A 21847-nucleotide genomic window follows, 5' to 3' on the forward strand; every position below is an offset into this window, starting at 1 on the left:
GGGGATGATACCACAGCCTTGCTGCTTGTGTGCTGCACAGTTGCACCTTGTGGCTGCAAGATGAGATGAACCTTTTAGATGCTACCAGTGACACCAACAACCCAGAGAAGTGACCCAGCATGGTCACTGAATATGAACTCCTGACTATTTATGGAACACCTTTCAAAACTCTTCTCTGGGCTGTCTCAAGTGATTTCTTTGCAGTAGTGTCCACATAGTACCTTTGCAGTAGTGTCCAAGCAGTTTCCAAAATGTTGTCACTTTACTCCTTTGAGGTAAAGGCAGCACTATTACCATTTTCAGATGAGACAGAGATACTAACAAACTATTTCTACTAATTTCAAGATCTTTCCTTAAGACTTCGAGAATCCCAGATTTAGAAGACATGGCAGTATTTGATACTAATACATTCTGTAACAGGCACTACCATAGATGAGCTGTGCTGGCTTTCTGAAGTGCAGACCGCTGTTATCTCCAGCCAGAGCCATCAAGACTCCCTGGTTCTGTGAATCAGAACTGTGTGCCTCCAGCTGAGCACTGAACAGGGAAGTTGAAAGTGACCTTTTCTGAAAATTATAGCTGAAATGACCTGGCAGAATCCCATAATAATTCTGTCTATGAAGACACGGAAAAAGGATACAGCTCTCCAGAACACAATTCAGCTGAGCATGACTGCATTCCCCCTGCAGCCTCCTGCCCCACTCAAGACACTGCTCTCAGATCATCTCATCATACTTTGATGCCAAGGGGCTGAGTAAAGTTGCCCAGCTGGTCTTTTGTCCGCTTGTATTTGCAACATTAATCATATTCTCCAAAGAGAATACTTAAAAAAATATATATTGAATTATTGGAAGAGCAATTTCTACTCTGTGTCAGTGACATGACACGTTGCCTCTTTCATGGTTCAACACCAGCGTTGGAACATACCTTGCTCAGACCAGGTACGAGACTGGCAGCTAACAGGGGTTGCAGATTGCCATCTTCTTGGTAACTGATACTTAGAGGGAATGTCAAGCATTTTAGCAAATGGCTATGTAACCTGGTGCCAAGGAGCATTGCATCTCCTGAATCTCCAGTTATAACTCAACTTCTGTGACTCAAAGGGATTTTGTCCAGTCATTTTTGCCCATTGTCCCTCAATGCTCAGCTTCTCTAACTTGCTGCCGTTCCCTCTCAGACCATCCTTTGATTTCTACTTTCTGTTGCAGTTACTTGTTCCAGTTCTTTATTCATGGATTTAGTTTCCTCACTCCCCAGGCTTGCTTAACTTTCCATTTCACTTTTGACTCACCTTCATCAGGCGTCAATCTAAACCACCACATTTCACGACAGAGCAGCTGAGGCCCAAGCACCCATTCCCTTCAGCTGCCTCTGCCCTGCAGGCAGTGATTTTGTGACCTTCTGCCATTGATCAAAGTGGTAAGTCACCTGGTAGTTCACAGGGCTTAGATTTCGCCATGTTTAAGACTTCTGGAAATTGGGCAAAAACTTCTAAACCACATGGACAGTTTGGGCAATTCTACCTCTAACATCCACCAAAAATTGCAAGTCTTGACATTATTTCAGGCAGATGTTAGAGGATGATTCTGGGAGTAGATAGATGTAGTTGCCAGCCACTGAGATGAAGAAGTCCAAGAGAGAGTCCAAGAGATGATAAAGTTGAACAGAACTGAAAGTTATCCAAAAGCTTGTAGCTTGTGTTCAGCTCCCTTGGGAACACACAACACACACTGAGCAAATGATTCCAAAATATTAAGAAATAAGCTAGCGTGTAAGAAAAATAAGGATCTCCTGTTGAATTAAGGAGTTAGGTCATTAATGCTTGTTCATATTACATTACTCACACTTGAGAGACAAATAACTATCTGTTGCCTCACTAACCCACATATTTATTTGAACAAATATTTCCCAAGAAGTAGGGAGAGAGAACCATTTCAACAGAAAAGTTCTATATTATGGTCTTATCATAACAAGCCACTTCACAGTACGCTGATGTGTATCGTATACAAGCATCCATTGTAAAAAGCTAATAAGTGTATCTCATTTTACGGTGCTGACATGTTCGTTCATTCTCAGAGGTCATTAGCTCACAACGGGGCCTCTCATTTCCATATGTCTTACTGAGGTTTTGCTATCTTTCAGATTCAAGCCTTAATATGAGCGTTATTAGCTCAGAAGAACATGATCATTGTCATATAAAGTCAATTTATGTTTATGTAATGCATAATATATATATATGCTTTACATATTTATGTATAATATATGCAATCTCTATATACTTTACATATACACACACATATATATGTAAAGTTCTGCAATTATTCAAAACAAATTTTAATTAAAAAATCTAGTCTCTGTCTCAGACATAATGCATTACCAGGTTCAACTCTACATGCTTACTATGCTTAACAGAAGGCTGGACTTTTAAAAAGGAAAAAAAAAATACTTATATATTCAATCCTGAACAATCCTGCCTGCTTTCCTCTAGGTTCAAAATGCTGCCCAGCCAGGCCTGCCTGGAAACATGGTGCTGGAAGCAGGCTCTGAGCAGAGGTGAATCGCTGCTTCAGCTTTGGTCAAACTGAAGGGTTGTCACTGCTCAGGTCCACCCTCTCCGATCAGTCCAAAATTTCAGAGGTGTTCCAAACAACCAAGGGCAGAACAGCATCAATCCAGGCAATAAAAAACACACAGGGAAAGTCAAAACCTCTGAAAAAGTAAAACAATAAACGGTGGGAGTAGACAGCAGCTACTTAGCAGACTGCTGTGGCACACGTGCACGATTTTAACTGTCTCTGTAATGATCTACGGAGCATGAAAGACCATCTAGTGGTGTGTACTGATACCTTCTGCAGAAAAATACATCCATCTTCGAGTTCTGCTTTTGATCTCAATGGGCTTTAAAGCCTTGACATCCTCAGCAGGCTGTGTTTGAAGCTGAAGAAAATAAAATAATACAGTAGAGAAAGAAAATTGTGGGGAAGGAAGAGGGAAGGGGTCTGGGGAGAAGGAGCCTGAAAACTGATGGGGTGTGTGGTGGTCCTTGTCCGTGCAGTGAATTCAGCTTGCAAGAGCAACAAAACCACTCATCTTCTGCTCCTTGCCCCTTCCCCAGCCTGGCAAGGTGCTTTTACAGCATGAGCAGGCACACACGACGTCCTGAGCAGCACACCTATACCGCAGATGTGCCTGATGCATCAGCATTGGATGGGAGACATGATGCATGAGGAGGGGCAGGAGAAAAAGCCTCAGGAGTTACAACTACTGCTTGGGTGAGCTCAGGTGTCTCTGGTATACTTTAGCATGCCTACCAAAAGGGCAGGGAAGGATGGAGGACTTGAGCGATAATGTGAAGGATGAGAGGGATTATGCTTTGACAGAGAGGGACTCTGTAGATGAAGAAATATCCCCAGCCTGAATGATAATGGGATCCCCAAAACTGGGATGGTCATCTCCCTCCAATGGATGTCATCAAACCCCCAGTTAGGTAGCAAACATGCAATAACTCACCACCTGGGGCTTCTCTGAACAGTAATAACATTATGGATGTCTTATACCAACTAAGCCTTACTTTGAATAGATAAAACAAAACAAAACAAAAAGCCTGAAGATGTGCAGCTTCCCTCTTTGTCCCCAGCAGACAGGGATGTGTCAGAGGTTGTTGCAGGAAGCTTGTCAGGGGCACAGGATCATCCAAGCAGGAAAGACCAAATCTTCCTGCCATCCTCGGGTGCAGCCTCTGACATATGGCAGCAGGGGGAAGGCAGATGAATGACAAAAACCAGCACTTAGCACAGGGGAAGGTGGAAGGGGCTCTGCGTGGCCTGGTGGCATCTGCTCCCACTGGTGACAGACAGGAGTCACTGGTTTGGCTCAGGAACCACTACCAGAGGTAAATATTGATTAAAAACATAAATGCTTTGTACACTAAGGCCAATTCCTGGTCATACTTCTGTTCAGCATAAGTACATATTACACATGTAGCTATAGAACAGGTAAATCAGATTCAAAGTATATATTTAATTTTTTTAAAAAACAATTTTAAATGACATATTTACAAGCTTTCTCTATTTTTAATAGCATAAACAATCAAAGGAAAAATAAAAGAGAAAATCTGAGCTGTTAGTTTCAGATGGTTGACAGGCATTCAGTCACAAGAAGCTGCTCAATTCCGCAAAGGACACAAAGCCCTTGCTCTCATCACTGATGAATACAACACTCAAGGAAGAATGGTCAAAATTAAGCTGTTATGTTATACACGTTATCAGTGTCTTTTCCTCATTTATTTTTTTTTTCTCCAATGAAATTGTTGAGCTTTAACTGAAAAATAAGAGTAGTGTTTTCAACTATTCTCTCCATAGTTTCATTTAGGTTTTCGCATCATCTACATCATGGCAGTAGTCAACAACTGATTTCTTGAAGTCCTTTACCAGTCCTCCAACATTACTTCTCTCTCTTCAATTAAGAGACCTACAAAAAAGCTTTGTTCTCTCTCTTCCTCTGTCTTATCCTGTATTGTAAGCACTGAGTGCTTTATTAAGCACATGGAAGTTTTTCCATGCTGTAAAAACAAATTTATGTTTTTAAAAATCTGACTATTAAAACAATGGAAAGTGCTCAGTATTTTGAAACCAGTCAAGTGCTCAATAACAAACACATGAATCCCAGCATTCTAAAATGATCGTGTCCTTTGATAAAAGCTTTTGAGACAGAAACTTTTTCTACACACACTGCTCCAAATGCAGGAAGACAAGAAGCATGTTTGCACTGACCATAGGGGATGGGGATCATCTCTGCCTGATCCTCCAGAAGGACAATAAGCTGTTAGTAGCCTGCTGGCCACATAGCTGGAAAAAGAGGATGGAAAACTGAAACAGGGCACTCCAATGCCAGGATATCATCCTATTCCAAAGCAGCTTTGGTGGGTGTCTGAGTGATCTGCTCCTCCTGAAGCTTGGACAACTCTCAGGTGTCCACTACCTCAACAAATTGGAAGAAGAACTGAAGATAAATAAATTAAGGGAAACAAGTGAAGCCTTCAGCAGCCCCATGGGCAAACCCCAAATACCTCAGAACAGTAGGAACAGCATTAGGAAGGTGAGCGACCGAACTGACACGAGAGCTTTGATCTCCCCAAGCCTCACTTCACTGTGGTAGCAATCTCCACCCCTCCCCTTTCTTCTTCCCTGTGTCCATTTTTATTTTGTACAGAAAAATTAGGAATAAACCAACTAAAACTAGCAAGACAATAGCACACTGTTATGAAGGTTCATGGCTGCCGTACCAATTTGAAAAGCTGTACTCAAATATTTCCAAAACTGCTAAAAACACCTCCTTCCCACGCAGGCTTCCATTAGCCTCCTGGATGGGAGAGGAGCCACCAAAAGGCCTGTTGACAGTGCCAAAGCTTAATGCGGTTAAAAGCTTGAAGATTTAGCAAAATAAGCAACCAGAAGCTGAGCAGCACCTTATGGTAGTCGGTAAAAAAAGGTCCCCAAGTGCTTCTGGATGCAGTGCAGCTGGTGAGCACCTTGTGGTGTCCCGCTGGGCCGGCAGCCTTGGCACGGCCGCCCCGGCATGGCCCCAAACAGAGGCTCACTCACACGGCTCCACGCTGCCTCAAAGCCGTGAGTCACCGTCCCTCCTTTTCCTGGAAAGGTGAGGAACAGATAACATCCAAAAGAGGGTTTTTCCTGAAGTAAGTTTTTTTTTTTTTTTTAAAAAAAAAAAGGGGAAGAGTTGATCGGGTCTTGAAACACGCTTTCAATTCTGTGGTGCCCTCAAGCTTGGGGACATACTTTCTCTGGGGGACATATGAGGGATATGTTTTCATTTATCAAATATATATTTTTTTCCACAATACATTTTATACATTTATAAGAAATAGGAACCTTTAGGAAACGAAAAGGACATTTTCAGAATGAAATACTTTATTAAACCCCTTCTGCAATTCAATTCAGGGGATAAAAATAAGGCAGAACAAAAATAATAATTAAAAAAAAATCGCCTTGACCTGAAGTCACCCTCTGGAGTCATTTTTGAAGGGAGTTGCTCTTGACCCTGACTCTTGAGACCGTTCCTTTTTTATTTTTAACCCAGCATAGAAAATAAATAACCTCCAGTCACAGAAGTTCATTTCACTTCACCGTTCCAAAACTTTCGAAATGAATCTGGTTCAACCCCCCCCCGCAAAACCTAGCCACAGCAGAATTCGGAGTCCCAGCGAGGAGCAGATGTCAGCGCTCGAATCCAGCCTCGTTTCGTTTCCCCTGAGTGGAGCTGCAGGAAGGAGCCGAGCCAAACCGGGAGCGGCGGTGCCAAGAGGGGTTTGTTTGGCTCGCTCTTCACGCTCCCCTCTCCATCCTCAGCCCCAGGAGCTACGGATGCAGCCAAAATCAGCCTTATTTTGTCCATAGGTGAGTAGAGTCAAGCCACTGAAGAGCCCAGTGAGTCCAAGGTGAGATTATGGGGCCAGGAGCTGGGGCAGGAAGCCCTGCTCCCCGCAGCAGCAAGCCCAAACTACCCCACACAGCTGCACTTCTACTTAGAAGTGGGAAAAAAAAAAAAAATCTTGCTAAGTGCACTTAAATTTCATGCTGCCATTTTATGATGTTTACCACAAAAATACTGTTTTTTCTTCCTAAGCACCATATGAGATTAAGTATGTTTCAGTAAAATGCGAAGTCCTAATGAAATCCCATCTCATCTGCATCAGCAAAGGTCACTAACATTGCACATTTATCCACACAAAATAAAACAGTAATAAAAGAAAACCTTAGAAATGCATTTAGCGAAACTGCATTCAGGATATCAGATGATTATGGAATAACAGACTTTATGGATTAGCTGCTATGGCTTAATGCGTATGAAAACACTTGTATATTATTATTGCCATTTCACATCATAAAATCAGGAAATAAATACATAAATATTTTACGAACATATTTATATTAATGTAAGTTATAAATATATAAAGTGATTAAATCTCATTCAAAAACATTTATATTTACCTTGTATATTTTAAGGACCCTTATGCAATACTGACACTGTGTTAAAAATCTTAATTTTCTGTGAATAAACTGCCTTAAGGAAATTAAAATAGGCATGCCTTAAATTTCCTTAGATTAAAATTTACACAAATGATCAGATCTCTATGAATACAAAATCAAGTAAAATGAAATAGCTTTTATATCCTAAAAAGCTAGGCAGTGTAAGGATATGCTGCTACCATTGACACAAGCCCTGAGGTCAGGCTGAGTACATTATGGGACGGCACAATTTATGATGGAAAGGCAGTGCCAGCTCACCCAACAGCTCGGAGTTGTACACTGCTGTCCTTCCTCCACAGCATCAGGACAGAGTGACAAGACCAAGCAGAGCTGAAATGAATGCTTACTTAGACACCAAGGACAGAAGTTATATCCTAATCAGATATTTGAGCATTTCTACAAATCTAAGAAATGCAGCAGTCATTTTGTGAACATTTTATAGTTATGCTAATAAAACCAAACAAAAAACACAAATGCAAATGTAAAGTCTATGTTAAAACAGCATATAGGTATTTTCATGTTACATCTTTACCTTACACTTGTGTATTATGCTTATAGTGAACAAAAACGAATTCACATTAAAAATTTCATTGTCTGAAAAATGGGAGATGTAAGAAACCATCAAGACAAACTGTAACAAGGTATCTTAATCCAAAGGCCTGCACTGTGGCAAGGCAAAGCATCCCCTAAACATCCCCAACAGATACTTGCCAATTTACGTCTTAAAAGCCTACAAGAAGAGTTTCACTTCACCATGAGGTGTGTGTTTATTTTCCATCTTAACTTCATCATTCTGCAAAAATTCCTTTTCTTACAAATAAAGCTAATCCTTTCCTTCCCAGAGGAAATACCAAGAACAGCAGGTACATTTTTTTCTTCTTCTTTTTTAAGCAGTCTTTTAGGTATTAGACAGGAGAGTTCCTTCCTCAGACTTATTTTATTCTCTAGACCATTATTCAGTTCCCTTTATTTTCTTCTTATACACAGTGCTACCTGTTGGTTCCGTTTGGGGGAATTTGCCCACCTGTTTCTTCAGAAGTGCTGCTCAAAATCATTGGCACTTGATGGAATAATTATTGCCATGTTTTACATAAAATCCTGTTAATCATCAGGTAAGATTTGTTTTTTTTTTTTTTTGCAATAGTCTCCAATTGCACGCTATTTCACATTCACCCCTGCTGAATTCATTTTAATGTGCTGGTGCAGGGCGACCTGTGCCACCTGCCGAACTGTCCTGACCTCCAACTGTGCCTACCAGCAGGCAAGCACGCCTGTCCACCGAGCACAACACCCTGAATTCAAACCTATTTTGTATCCCATCAAACACATCAATGGATAAGCTGAACCAGCAGCATGACATAACCTCATAAACCGTACTGGAAAAAAGTCTCTTTATTTTTTTCCCCCTCTAATTTTCTGGTAACTGTGTCTTCACCACATTTCCTTACCGTATGAAATAATTCACTTCGAATCCCTCAGCCAAATAAATGACGCGAGAATTACTGCAGCTCTGTCTCAGTTCTGTGCCTGTATCACTAAACAATACATTGCCCCACAGCATAGGAGTGTAAATCCATGCCTCCGAAAGTAGAAACATCAACCTAAATTATCCATGACCTCATTTCTAAAACATAAACGCATCTGCCTTCGCTCTGCCAAACAATGCCAGCTTTCATTGCTTATTAGCCCAGGTCTCCCACAAACACCTTTGGCACTGTTACCTCACTCCTTAGCCAAGGGAAAAAAAACATCTAAAAATATTTCCATTGAGCTATTCCTATGGCCTCCTGAAGCTCTCCCTGCGATTCACAATTCACGATGCTAACATAACAGCTCTCAGGCCGGGGGGAGGCGGTAAGCTGAACTGTGCATTGTTGGCCTGCCCAGAACAGGCTTGGTCCCTTGTCTTACCCATGCTTGGTGTTTTCCCTGTTGCATTTACTTCATTGAGATCGCAGGGGTGTGCAGCCTTGGCAGGCTACGGAGGACACAAGTGACGCCAAGGTGGGCTGCTCCAGAGGTGAAGGGCTACTTGCAGGGTAGCAAACGGCCAAATCATGCATGGAGAAAGGTTGTGATGCTGCCCAGCTTCACCATGCCCGAATCCAGCCCCAACACACTTCAACGCCTGCTCTGAATACAGCAATGACCAAAATGATTCTCACAGTACTAAAGGGATACGGTGTTTGTCTAAGTAATCAGTGTATGTGCATTACAAAATGCATCTGTCAACAGTTGTACAGAGAACTTATTACAAGAACTACACGATTCAACAGCAAGTATACAATATAAAAGCATTTATTAACTTTCATGAAACAGAATATGGCTTTAAAAAAAAATCTTCACGGGTCCCTGTCGAGCTCTCTCTTTTGCCCTAAAAGGAGAATCAGTCTCTCACAGGAATTTGGGAGAAATTCTAGAGAAAATACTTAACCCCAAACCAACCATCTTGTAGAAACCAAATGTGGTATGAACCCTGGACAACAGCAGTCAACTGGTACATGGAAGCAAAACCCCTGCCTCTATAAACAAAGAAAGAACACACATAAAAAGAGGCAGAGATGATTTATCTCTATTACCAGAACTTCTAAAAACTTGTAGCTTTTAAATAAAACATTTGCTGAGTGTGAATAGCACACTGCATAAAACACAGCTGAAGAGATCTGAATGTATCCATCATTTAAAGTCCCAGACCTAGGTTAACCCAATAACGTGTTGTTCTTGTGAATCCATGAATCTTGTGAATCCCTGAAGTATAGAATACTTCCAAGAAAACATCTGTCAGCAGGACGAAATATATATACTTTAATCTTTTAATTCTTAAGCTTTCAAAAATATTTCTTTCATTTTAACAAAGACATCTTTCAAAAGCATATTCCAATGTCGAGCTTGAAGAAAAAAAATCTGCCTTTGTCAAAATAATTTGCACACTTTATTGGATTTTTAAAAGCCTGATTACAGGACAAAACATGCATTAAGCATTTTGCTAAAATTACAAAAACATAATTGCAGAACGTCATTATATTCAAATGGTCATGTCCATAATAAATACCTGCAGCTTAAAAGCAGCTCAGACTTTTTTTTCAAGTGTTTTAGTATCTGAAAAAGGCAAATGTTCTGTGTAATGTTCTTAAAATTGTGGCGTTACATCGCAATGGTTAAAGCAAGAAACAACTCAGTTGAAGACTACAGAAAAACCTTGTCTTCTCAGGAGGTCTATGCTTGGTTATACAATACTAGTCTGGAAACAGCACTTCACCAAAGGTCTGGCAATTGGCTTCTGTTTAAAACATACTCTGCCTCATAACATTCTTCAAAGGATTAAAACATAATTGATTCTGGCAGTACACATGGTCAGCATGATGTGCAGGGGGTTGCCAGTGGACATGGGGCCCTTACATAAAGGGCTGTTTTCTTTGTTTAAAATGGAAAAAAGAGTGGGAGGTGTGGAGAACAGTGAAATACAAAATGACTCAGAATCATAAAACATATTTTTTGAATCAGATTATTTCAACAACTGCATATGCAAATAGAAGGCTTCAAACGAGGGTGGTGGCAGAGCTTCTGAATTGCTGAGGCAACGCACATATTCCTACTTCCATAAAAAAAGATAGAAGCTATAGTTATATACATCCTTCTAAGTATTCAGAGAATATTGCAAGTTGAACTCCAGAGAAGCCACCGGTATCAGTCTGAAAGCGACGGGGAGCGGATTGATCGTGCACTGGCTGGACTGTTGGAGAAAGCAAAGGGATCCTTTTCCTTTTCTTTATTGTCATGTTTATGTTTATGCTTATGCTTATGCTTGTGTTTCTTCTTCTTTTTCTTGTGCTCGTGGTGGTGATGGTGATGATGATCACTATGTTTGGAGGAGTTTGATTCCTTACTAAACACAGAGAGTGGAGCTGCTGAGACAGGGTGCATGTTCACCTCTCCTGAAGACTGTTCTTTACCTAAAAGAAATTAATAAAATAGGATTAACAAATATTTAACTTACAGCACTTTCTGAATTGTTAGACCTACTTTATCATTTCAGTGTGCAAACAGAGTCCATTACTATACTGATGCCATTGGTTTCCTGCTTTTTCAGAGAAGGTTCTGAACGTGCCATTAATGCTCCTGTAGTACTGACAGCTCTGTAGAGGTAACTCCTTCCTGCCTCAGAACTACAAACGTATCCCAGATCGTTAGGAATTGCAAAGAGCTAAGCAATGGCAAGCTACATTGGCTTCCAGAAATAACATTTTAAACACAGTAAGGAGGTCACAATACCGTGAGCAATTAAAATCTAACTGTTCATGAAAACTACCACATAAAGTACACGCTGACATACATTGAAGAGCAGTTTTGGGGTGTGAACTTTTAGTCAGGAACTAAAGCTCCCAGCAAGAACATATGAACAGTTTTGACACTGAACATCAAAATAAATTAATTGATATTTCAGAATTGCATCTTACAATCACTTTCACCTATTTTAAAGATTATATGAACTTTTGTTCTTAAACAATTATTCCAACAAAGACAATTACACCAACTCTATTAGTGTGTATTTCACAAATACACTAGAACTACTTATATGTTAAGTAAACTCAATATCTGAACTGGAGTAGAAAAAAAATTGATCCTTGGCTTCTCATTTTTTGAGCCACTTCCTCATTCTCTCTTCAGAATATTTGGTATTTCGTTATTTCACACAAACTGCAATAGCTTCAAGAGTAGGAACTAAGGCGAAATAATATAAGAATAATATAGTTAATGAGGGGAAACACTTGGAGGGTGGGAAGGCTTGAATTCCTTTAGGTAGAATTTGAATCAAATCATTCACATTGAAAGTACATGCTTTAACTACTCGGTATGCCTGAAAGCACCATCAGACTTTTGAAGGATATTACTCCTTTAAAACTTTCACAGAAGTAGATTTTCTTCCCTTGAGTATTTTTTTTTTCTTTTTGTCCCCTCCAGTTTTCAGAGAAAACATCCCAGGTCAATAACAGGTAATTATTATATACTTTATAATTGCCTTTTCCCTGTATATTTGCAAACACATTTTTTTTCCAGTGCTTTTTTTTTTTTTTTTAATATCTTACTTTAAGAGCAAGAATGATTCTTCTGTGGTAATACTTTAATCCTGGAAGTCTGAAGAGCCAATTCACTGTATTATGGCAAGCATTGAGAAAGATTTCCATGCAATCTTCCTAGCTTTATCCAAAGATTAAGAATGGATTCAATCAAGTACACACACGGGGAAGTTTTTACACAGTACAGCTGTGTGTTTTTTGAATAGAGGTGGAAAAAAATCTACATCTGTGAGCAGCATTTAAAATTCAAAATAGAAATATGACAGATTTTATGCTGTAAGGATAATCACTGACATTTTGTTTATTTTTATATACAATTCTGCTCATGTTATGGAGGTCAGACTAGGTTACAAGTTTCCTATAGACCTAAATCTCTTATATGGAAATATTTTTTAGACAGCTGTAATTTTGCATTCATAAGAATGATGCAGTAAGTGCATGTTATTGATGCAACGATTTATTGCTAGAACTTGCACTGCCTTTACTTTTTGAAGGGTATTATGGCAGATACGAGGTATGCACACAAATTCAAACTTTTGCTTGCTGTAGTAACTGCTTTTTGCTTGCTTGTAGTAACTGCATTACAGCACTTTTTTGCTTGCTACCTGGAGCAATTCTCAACAATGCAAACATACTGTATTGATGCAAAAAGTTTGCTTCATAATTTAACTATTATTTCTAATTATATTTCTGTTAACGAGCTCCTACCTGTACCTAACCCTGTCCCTCTGATACAGCAGCAGCTCTAGTGCCAACTGCCAGTGGACACAAGGATGCAAACAAACCCTCCTGACATGTGCTCATACTTGTGCAAACCTTCTGCTGTTTATAGCACTACCAGCTCTGCTAAGAAACAGCCTGCATTATCATTTCATAACTTATTTCAGCTAGGTTATAAAAAATCTGTATTTAAAGCCCTTACGTAAAATATTATCTTGAGTGAGCAAATATACAACAGCCCTTTAAGACAACGGGACTGAAGAGGTGGTGATGAACACCTGGAAACTGAAAAAGGCAGGAGATCCTTCAGAAAGGAGGGAAATCTGATCCAACTGTGACTTGAGGGCTACTGACACTGAAGGAAGCAATCAGCATTGGTAATACGGTACAAATGCCAGTAACAAAGTGTTGTTACAGAAATCTGCTTTTCCTGAGCCAGTAGTTAGTACACATACATTTTCTTCAGAGATCACTAAGGACCAAAATCTGTTGTGCTTGCCTTTTTTTTTTTTTAATTGAAAAACATGAGCTACCCAGAAAACATCCTCCTCCTTTTTTTTTATTAAAGAGTGCTTTGAAATCAGGAATCAAATTCATCAGCCCCAGATGTATGGGTGTATGCAGAATGGATGTATGCAGACTACTGAACTCTGTAAAATGGAGAGACCTGTAAAAAGACCTGTAAAAAGCTCGAAAAAAAACATTTCACAGATGTGTACCTGTCAAACTCACTCTGTAATGAAACTACCTTTAAACTTGCAGAACACTTTTTTTTTTTTTTGATTTCTTTTAAATTAAATATCTATTCAAAGCCCATGCTAGGAACCTGCCAAAGTAGGAAAACAAAGCTGAGGAGGAGTTGCTTTAAAGGGCATTAATACCATTCTCCTATCAACAGGGGGGAGACCGCTGCAAGGAGGCACAAAGCGTTCCCTCTTCCTGCAGGGAGCCCACTTCCTCCTGGCACAGGCAGCGGGATGGGAACCCGGGTTTCTCAAATAATAGAAAGGCACAATAAGGAGAGGGCAAGCCCACGAGCTCACTTCTGAAGTGGTTAGTAGCATTTCTTGGAAGGAAACGCACATCCATGTGTCTGTCCATTTGGATCTCCTTCTGTTTTGGCTGTGCATATTCCAATGTAATTATTGGCTTCTCGGTGTTCCAGCGAGCTGGGCTGGGCAGTTGCTTCAAACCAGACAGGATTACTATCCCCTGGGGGAATGACCATAAACTTTGTATACACCTTGTCACATGGAACTACACAAATGCTGGAGATACCACGAGGGAGAACAGAATATAAAAACACCCATCTCATGGTTTAGTTTTAGAACGAAAGGGTTTTAGATCTTGATAGGCTTTAAGTGATGTTTTCTGTCATGAATAAAAATTGCAGTCAGATAATTACAACATCCTGTTCATCACTTATGTTAGAGCAAGGTTTTTTTTTTTTGTTGTTGTTTCTGTTTTTTAATTTAAGGATCATCGGTGCACAAACAGTGAACAATATTGTTATGTAGAGTTTTTTAGCTAGATTATTTTGTATTGAACCTGTACAGTTTGGTAAAATGTAACTTGAGACTTTAACATGCTAACAAGCTTTCTTTAGATCTTCCAGAAGTTCTCTCCTATACTTCTGCATTTCTGTGAAGAGGGTGGGACACCACAGACTTACAGTCTCTGTTTCTTTGCATTTACAATCTATTTAAAACCGCTGGCTTAAATACGACTTTTCCAAATTGACACTTGTTAAAAATGCCCCCCCTTGACACCCTGATTTATTCAAATGTCACAGAGGAAAAAAAGAACTTCACAAATCACAGCAAAGGGTAAGGCCCCTGGGTCCAGTGTTCTGGCTGAGGACAGGCTGGTGTTCCACAACCTGACACTGACCACCTTTGGGAAGAAGGTGACATCAACATGAGCATGCTAGCACTTAATAAGTCTCTCCCAGAACCCAAAGAAAGCTTGCTAATGAGAAAAATCACGCACTCCCTTTGACTAGCAGTTGGGCTGCAGCTCTGGCAAGTATTTTTTCTAAAGAGCTAAGACTGAAAATGCTGAAAAGATCTTGAAAACTGTTTTGACAAGTATTTTGTTTTTCCTCATTTCTACTTTCCTTGTTTAGTATTGCCCTGGAAACATCTGACACACAGTGTTTTAATTTAATGTTGTGTTTATGCATCCCTTGAATCATCAATGAAGGGCACACAGCAATCACCGAGTGTAAATATCCCAAGCTTCCAGGCTGCAAGTGTTTTGTCATTTTGTCTTAAGAAGCAGAATTTTCAAATCGTGCATCTCTGAAAAAAGTTACCAACTTTGTCTAGTCGAGTGTTCTTTTAGTGGCCATACTGTAAAACTTAAAGAGTTTGAGATTGAGAAGGTTTGACTTAGCTAAAAAAAAATCTGAGCTTGTGCTAAACATGACTGATTAAATTGGTTCCAAGGTAAAAAAAAATTAACTAGTTCAAATTTACAGATTCATTTGACTTCATAGAATTTTTAATTGGATTTATAAGCAGACATCATTCCTTCTTATGCATGTACCAAAACTATAGACTCTACTGAAGTATTATAAAGACAAGCCAGTGATTTAACTAAAATACTTTTGAAACTGGTAATTGTTTTATTAATTTCCTCATTTGACTTAAAAAAAAAAAAAAAAAAAAAAAGTTATTTGTCCTTAATAAAACAGCTTAACTATTTGTCCTTAAAAATAGCTCAACTCTGGTGATATTTTTACCATATTTAGTCTAGCATCCTAGAAAACTTACAAGAGAAAAACTACATTTCTATCAGTAAGTAAATTCAGAATACTTTGTGCCTCTAACAGCTCTTAGGTAGTTCACTTGAGTATTTAGCTGGCAGCCTTACCCATCTTCTGGGTTTGAGAGTGGCCAGTTATTTTCTCAGAAAGTCACAGCTCCAACATTACGTTTTTTTAATGAAATAATGTAGCTGACACACTGCAGCCACACACTGATGCAATTCTCATTTATGTTGTCACTTTATCTTACAGGGCTTGTTTGTATTAAAGCTGCTTTCATGGGTTTTAGGATAAAGCCCTTGAAAACACCCTTCCTTATGAAGCACAAAATTAATCACAGTTGTTTCAGTGAGGCAAAATTAGCTAGAGAACCTCAAAACTGGTAAGTTACCAGACTGGAAGCAGTTACGTTGACTTTATTAGCTAAAATGTAAGTGTTTGATAATATTCATGTTAGTAAAGGATATTCTAACAACACAGTTATAACTGCTTTTTTCTCCCTGAAGAGTAAAGCAAAAATCTATCATTGTCAGCGTTGTCCTTTTATCCAAGAAGCAAAGTTTATTTACTTATTTGTCTGTAAGTCTGATGTTCAGTAACTTCTTTTTGACAGGAAGCCACTGACCAGTGGTTGAATTTTGAGGTACAGGTATACATGTAGCTAATTTGGATAACTTAGCTGAGCTGCAGAGGACTGAAATATTTCTACTGGTTAGACTGAATTCCTATTAACTACTCTATTGGACACGTGGTGATGTGCACCACAGGCTCCTACATTTAGACTATATACTTACAACAGCAGGTTGTCACTGAAGTAGTTTCCCTCTATACTTTACAGCAAAATTTGCTCTATTCAAATCATTCCAGGAAAAATTAAATCCACCTAAGCCATTATTTCCTGAAGCTTCAGACAGAAAGACCACAATCCAAACAATGTGCATGACTATGGCCTACATCTTCAGAGTTTTACGTATATTTACATGGTAAAGAGAGTGGAAATTTCAAGTGTGATTATTCTGTAAAAGCACTGAATGAATTAAAAGAATGGTCAAAGCGTTTTTCTGATCTGAGCTCTGAATGCTCAGGATGTGTTCTCAAACCACGCTGCTGCTGAATGCAATCAGAAAAAGGGCTGCCAGCGCATGAAGAGAACATCGCTTATTTACTACTGTACTCACAGCATTTGCAAGTAGCACTGCACTTGGAGATGAGTGAAATGCTGCGAGAGGAGTGAAATACTAAAGTAAATAAAGAACTGTATCATCTTAATCTAATTTCACGGAAGTCAACAATGCATGAGTCACCTTACAGCCTGCAATAAGACGTTAAACCTACTGCATACATGAAACCTAATCTTAAAATTCTTTTGATCTTAAGACAGAGTAGGGCATATTGCTACTATTTTTGATGACTTAGTAGCAAATAAGAATCTGTTTTCATTTTAGAAACATGACCTTACAAAGTTTTAGAGGTTCAAAAGTGGCTAGCATGGTTCTGGTACATAGACAATAATCAAAACAACTTCAATCGTGAATTGCCTGAAGAATGCTGTTTTGTTTTAGTAACTTCTTGCAAAATACTTCGAATCCCATCTAACTATCAGAGTCCACAATTCTATTATCGTAGGCAGGATGCTTTAGTAGGATTAAAACCATTTTCTATATGAACAAAGGTGCTGTAAACTGTACTGAAACCTGTGATCCTGAAAGACTTGTACTGCAAGGCTTTTTTTAACCACCCTTGCAGCATGTCCAACCCCTAACCTTTCATATCCATGAGAAGAAGCCCACAGAGAAAATGCTTTTAAAGGAAAACAATATTTTCCTGGCTTTACAGGGGTTGTATCAACTTGAACAAATCCAAATTAGCATTCGGGAGGGAGAGGGGCACAGGGAGTGTAAAAAACAGAATACGCAGATAGAGCAGCGCTTAGAGCCAACACGAACTTCCTCCTTGCAGCTGTGGTTCACAGGCTGTGCTTGGCTGATGACCTAACACTTCATGTGACATGTGGGGACATAACCCACAGCTGTGAGAGGAAAACTAAGTATGGACCAAGAGCTCGCTGCTTTCCAAGTAAAAGTCACAGAATCGGGGCAGATACAAGATCTCACAGATTTAGTAACCAGATTCTGGGAACATTTCAGAACCTGTACCGATCTGTTTCACCATAATCACTCACTGAAGTGCATCCATCCTCTGTCACGTCTGCAAACAATCCGAGGGTCCTCAGGAAACAATATCTGCGATCCCCCTGTAAAACTGTTCGCAGACAAGTGTTCTATCTTATTTAGGTATGCTTTTATTTTCTTCCATCTGTTTGACATTTTTTCCTCAGGAGTATGCTATTTCCTAAACACTGAACTGCCTTTATTTACTCAGCCTGAAATTCATACATCTCTGCTTCTAAGAAAAATGCCACGAATAAGAAACAGGTGAAATTTTAGAAGCAAGGAGTATCTGAAGTGGAACTGCTTCTAAGTGCACAAACCAAAGAAAATGAAATTAATCTGAAATGTTTTAAAGTAATACTTTTCAAAGGCTTATTGCTTCAAATGAATTCTGTGGAAAAAACAACATTTGTCTCATTTGATAGCTAGGAAAGAGAATGAATTCCAGTGTCCTGAAGGCCTAACCGGCAGAGGTGACAAGGTGGCTCAGCACTTCGGTGACACTCGTGGCTTTTCTGCCTGCTGTAGATCTACAAATGCAGCAGTCAACTGGCCATTACTCCCCTCCTGATCAGACTTCACCCATTCTGAATTACAGCACAGAGCATTCCCGAGCACAGAGCTGGCTGACAGAGGGTCCCGTAAGTCCTATTTGTGACGTATTTGGCTGAGTTTTGCTTATGACTTTATATCCCGTAGAGTGTGTAAGTCTAGTAAAGAAATTTGTTGCAAAATATCAAGTAAGAGTTATAAATACTAATCCTCAGTGGATCAGCTTCACACTTGCATGCCCTGGATGTGTCATTCTTTGCCGTAACAGAAAATGTGACGGCTGTCCGTAACACCAAGGACAAAATTCAAAGCAGCTCTGAGAGGTTTAAAGTAAAGGTTCTGTAAAATTAAGCTCCTAAATTCTTGAGAGCAACCCATTTGCCCCCTTCTCCTTTAATCTGCTGGGATGGCTATGATTTAGGGAAAAAGTTGTGAGTTTTTCTATTCTCCATACCTAACAGCAAATCCATCCTGGTGGAGCTGGCTGGACAGGCACATATCAACTAAAGGCCATCTGGAATCCAGACAGCAGACCTCCCTGTGTTTTGTGTCCCCATATGAACTTAATTTGTTAGCTGAGCAATGACAGCAGTTACCTTTTATTCAGAAAAAAACAAACCTTAGTGGCTACAGCATCTGCCAAGGAAGTAAAATCGAAGTTCTAGGCCCTATGGGAGTATGAACCTACAGCTTCCACATCCCTGGCCAGCACCCTAGGCACCAGGCTCAGCAGGATACTCGGAGCAGAACCACCACCAGCCCTCCTCTTCAACGGGGCCACGAACTGCCAGGAACACTCAGGTCACAGGGAAAGCAGATGAGGTCACTTGTCAGCATAGCTAAGGACCTAGTGCTCAGACCCTAGGAAACCGATGTTCCAGATCCTGCTGTTAAGGTTTTTTGTGTTGGACATTAGGCAACCACTGGATAAAAACAGAAAAACAAGCGAGAGGGTAGAGTACCCTGAATCCAACTTCTGGGGCCAAACACTTAGCTTTTACACCCTGCGGGGACTGCAATCTGAAAATCTTAACACCTCATTTTTGGTGTGCACCCAAGATGTTGCAAAAGGTTTGTTCCACGGTCACACTACCTCAGCTTACATCCAGTACATCTGGGAACTGAAGTTAAAAACATAGTCAAAAGGTTTTCAGAAACCAAGACTAACTACTACATTTCTTTGCTGGGACAGGTAAGAAAACAAGGTGGAAGTTCATTAATGAAGGTTTAATTAAATTGCTTATATACACAATACATAAATATTAAATTAATTTAATTTATAAAGGTCTGCCTTAAGGTTTCTAAGAAACATTATTTTTTGAGCAGTAATTTTGTCAAATATTTTATGACAAAGAGAGGTAGGAATAACAACAAGGTTCAGAAATGAAACTGTATTTTCAGCTTTAAAGAGCCCTTCTAAGTATCTTTGAGGCTTGCAAATTTCTTTCAAACTACTGATGTTAAGCTACAAGTCATAAGATTTTTTTACCTGATGTCTTGTTTTTTTTTTTTTTTTTTTTTTTTTAAGATAATCCTCAAAATCATTCTTCTTAAAAATCATACCTTCTGCAAAATAAATTTCACCCAAGCATTTGAGGTTCTGTTTCACTTTTTTATTTTATTAATTCCTTAGCTTTTCATTGTTATAAGCCTGACAAATACTTACCTGACTTAGATATGCATGAAAACACACATGTACATAATTACCTATAAATACACTGAAAGCTAAAGAATGTTCTTGTGCACCCTTTACGTATTTCCTTGAATTCAGCTCACATTTAACTCTTACCAACAACCAAAACAGTCGAAAAATTCCTATTATCATTTGCCAATAAATTTATTCATACCTGGTGTTGACGGTCTCTCCAACATATTCAAATGATGGTAAATAAAGGCTTGACTGTCATGAACCGTGTCCATATCAATCTCCTCCTCTTCTTGAGAGTTTGAGAACTATGGTATCAGGAAAAAAAAATAAGCAGATGCTAATAATTAATTCTTAGGAACATCACTTCATAAAATTTTCTTTTTTTTTTTTTTTTTTTTTTTTTGAAGTAAACTGGGGGTGAGAGGGAAAGAAGTGATATCTACCACTGCTAAGGAATAAAAATTCAATGAAATTAAAAGGCGTCAATGTCTACCCTTCTAATTTACCGTGAAGCTGTGTGAACAAGAACATTAACTGTCAACTTCAGTTCCTGCCAGCCAATAAAGAATCTGATGGGAAATGATTTTGCCAAAGTAAGCGTAACAACTACTGTACACACATACACAACATGTCTTTTGTTTGAACACAGCTTTAAGGAAAGTCAGCAGAAGCCATTGCTGTTATTCCGAATACTCTGCATATTGTGCAAGTTGAATTTCCATTTCTTACTCTGATTCTGAGTTTGACTTTACTGTCTTCATTCTTCTCTAGTATTTGCCCTGGCTCCAATGGAGACCCGAGTGGCATATCAGCCTTCCTCTTCACCCCCTGCTGATGACCAGAAATGCTGGATGCTGTTTCCTTAATAAGATGATCATCCTCCTGAAGCAGCATTAAAAGATCAAAATTAGAAGATAGCAAGAGCCATGTTTCAGCCTAAAAGAGCCCTGATAGCTGAAAACACTTCTGAGTAAGTGGGTGATTTGAACAAAGTTTTCCCTGTAGTTCTGGCAAGAAGTATTTTCTAAAACCCTGCATGGATTTGTGCCAACCTCTCCTACAAACATGGTTTCTCTTTACTTCTATTCCTGCTCCCTCTGCATATCTAGCATTGGCATCTTTTCTGTCCCTTCTCACAATCATGGTACTGTTGGTGTGCAACAACATTTGCTGCCTCTGAATAGCCTTTCTATAAATCTGTGCCTCTCAGACTCTCCTCATTCCAAATCTCTTGAAAAACTGTGATAGCCTCTGATCTATGCATGGGATTTAGCTAAATCTTCTTTTAATTAGCTTTAAATGCCAATGCTTTCTTTGTTGAATACAAGTCAGAATGAGCGATTATAGCCTGGTATTATTTTTGATATCACAGCAATATTTATAAGAGAGTTAAACTGTTTTGTACATTACTGCTTAGATTAACAACACAAACAGGATCAGAGGAATATAAAAATAGCAGGAGAGTCTAGTAAGTTACACAAGTAGTCATTAAAACAGGAGACAGGTGTTCCAACAAGTCTAATACGCAAAATAGAGATGGAAAATTAAGTGCCCATAGCAGCAACCATTATTAAGCACTAAAACCTAGATAAAAACCTTATCATGGTCTCTAAAGAGCACATGATGCCCAACTGCAACTGCTCTTCCCCTATTACACAAAGGGTATTCCAACCCCACAAATTCTTGCCCTGAGCAACTGAAATTTTATAAAGTGGGTGACTCTCACCATCCCTAGCACGTTCAGCATCAAAGCAGTCTATTAGACTGATTATAGGTCGCTTGTGCTCTCAGAATATACTGCTTTAAAGAATCTAGTTAGCCTGATGCATTCTATCACCTGTTTATTCTTCTTTTAACCTCAA

The 21847-nt window shown here is 39.3% G+C and overlaps 1 protein-coding gene across 2 annotated transcripts in view; it reads right to left on the minus strand.

Annotated features, from left to right (window-relative positions):
- Positions 1-9962: 9962 nt before the first annotated feature.
- Positions 9963-21847, minus strand: part of TAF2 (TATA-box binding protein associated factor 2) — a 55566-nt gene continuing 43681 nt past the window's right edge. The window contains exons 24-26 of one of the 2 annotated variants that reach the window (XM_032181052.1): positions 20715-20867; positions 20185-20290; positions 9963-11002 (exon numbers count right to left, since the gene is read on the minus strand). In XM_032181052.1, coding sequence (XP_032036943.1) covers positions 10737-11002; positions 20185-20290; positions 20715-20867 — 525 coding nt within the window. In that variant the 3' untranslated portion in view covers positions 9963-10736. The remainder of the gene's footprint in view (positions 11003-20184; positions 20291-20714; positions 20868-21847) is intronic. The other variant, XM_032181053.1, reaches the window with a different exon arrangement.

The sequence above is a fragment of the Aythya fuligula genome, chromosome 2, assembly GCF_009819795.1.
Source record: "Aythya fuligula isolate bAytFul2 chromosome 2, bAytFul2.pri, whole genome shotgun sequence".
NCBI classification, from domain to species: domain Eukaryota; kingdom Metazoa; phylum Chordata; class Aves; order Anseriformes; family Anatidae; genus Aythya; species Aythya fuligula.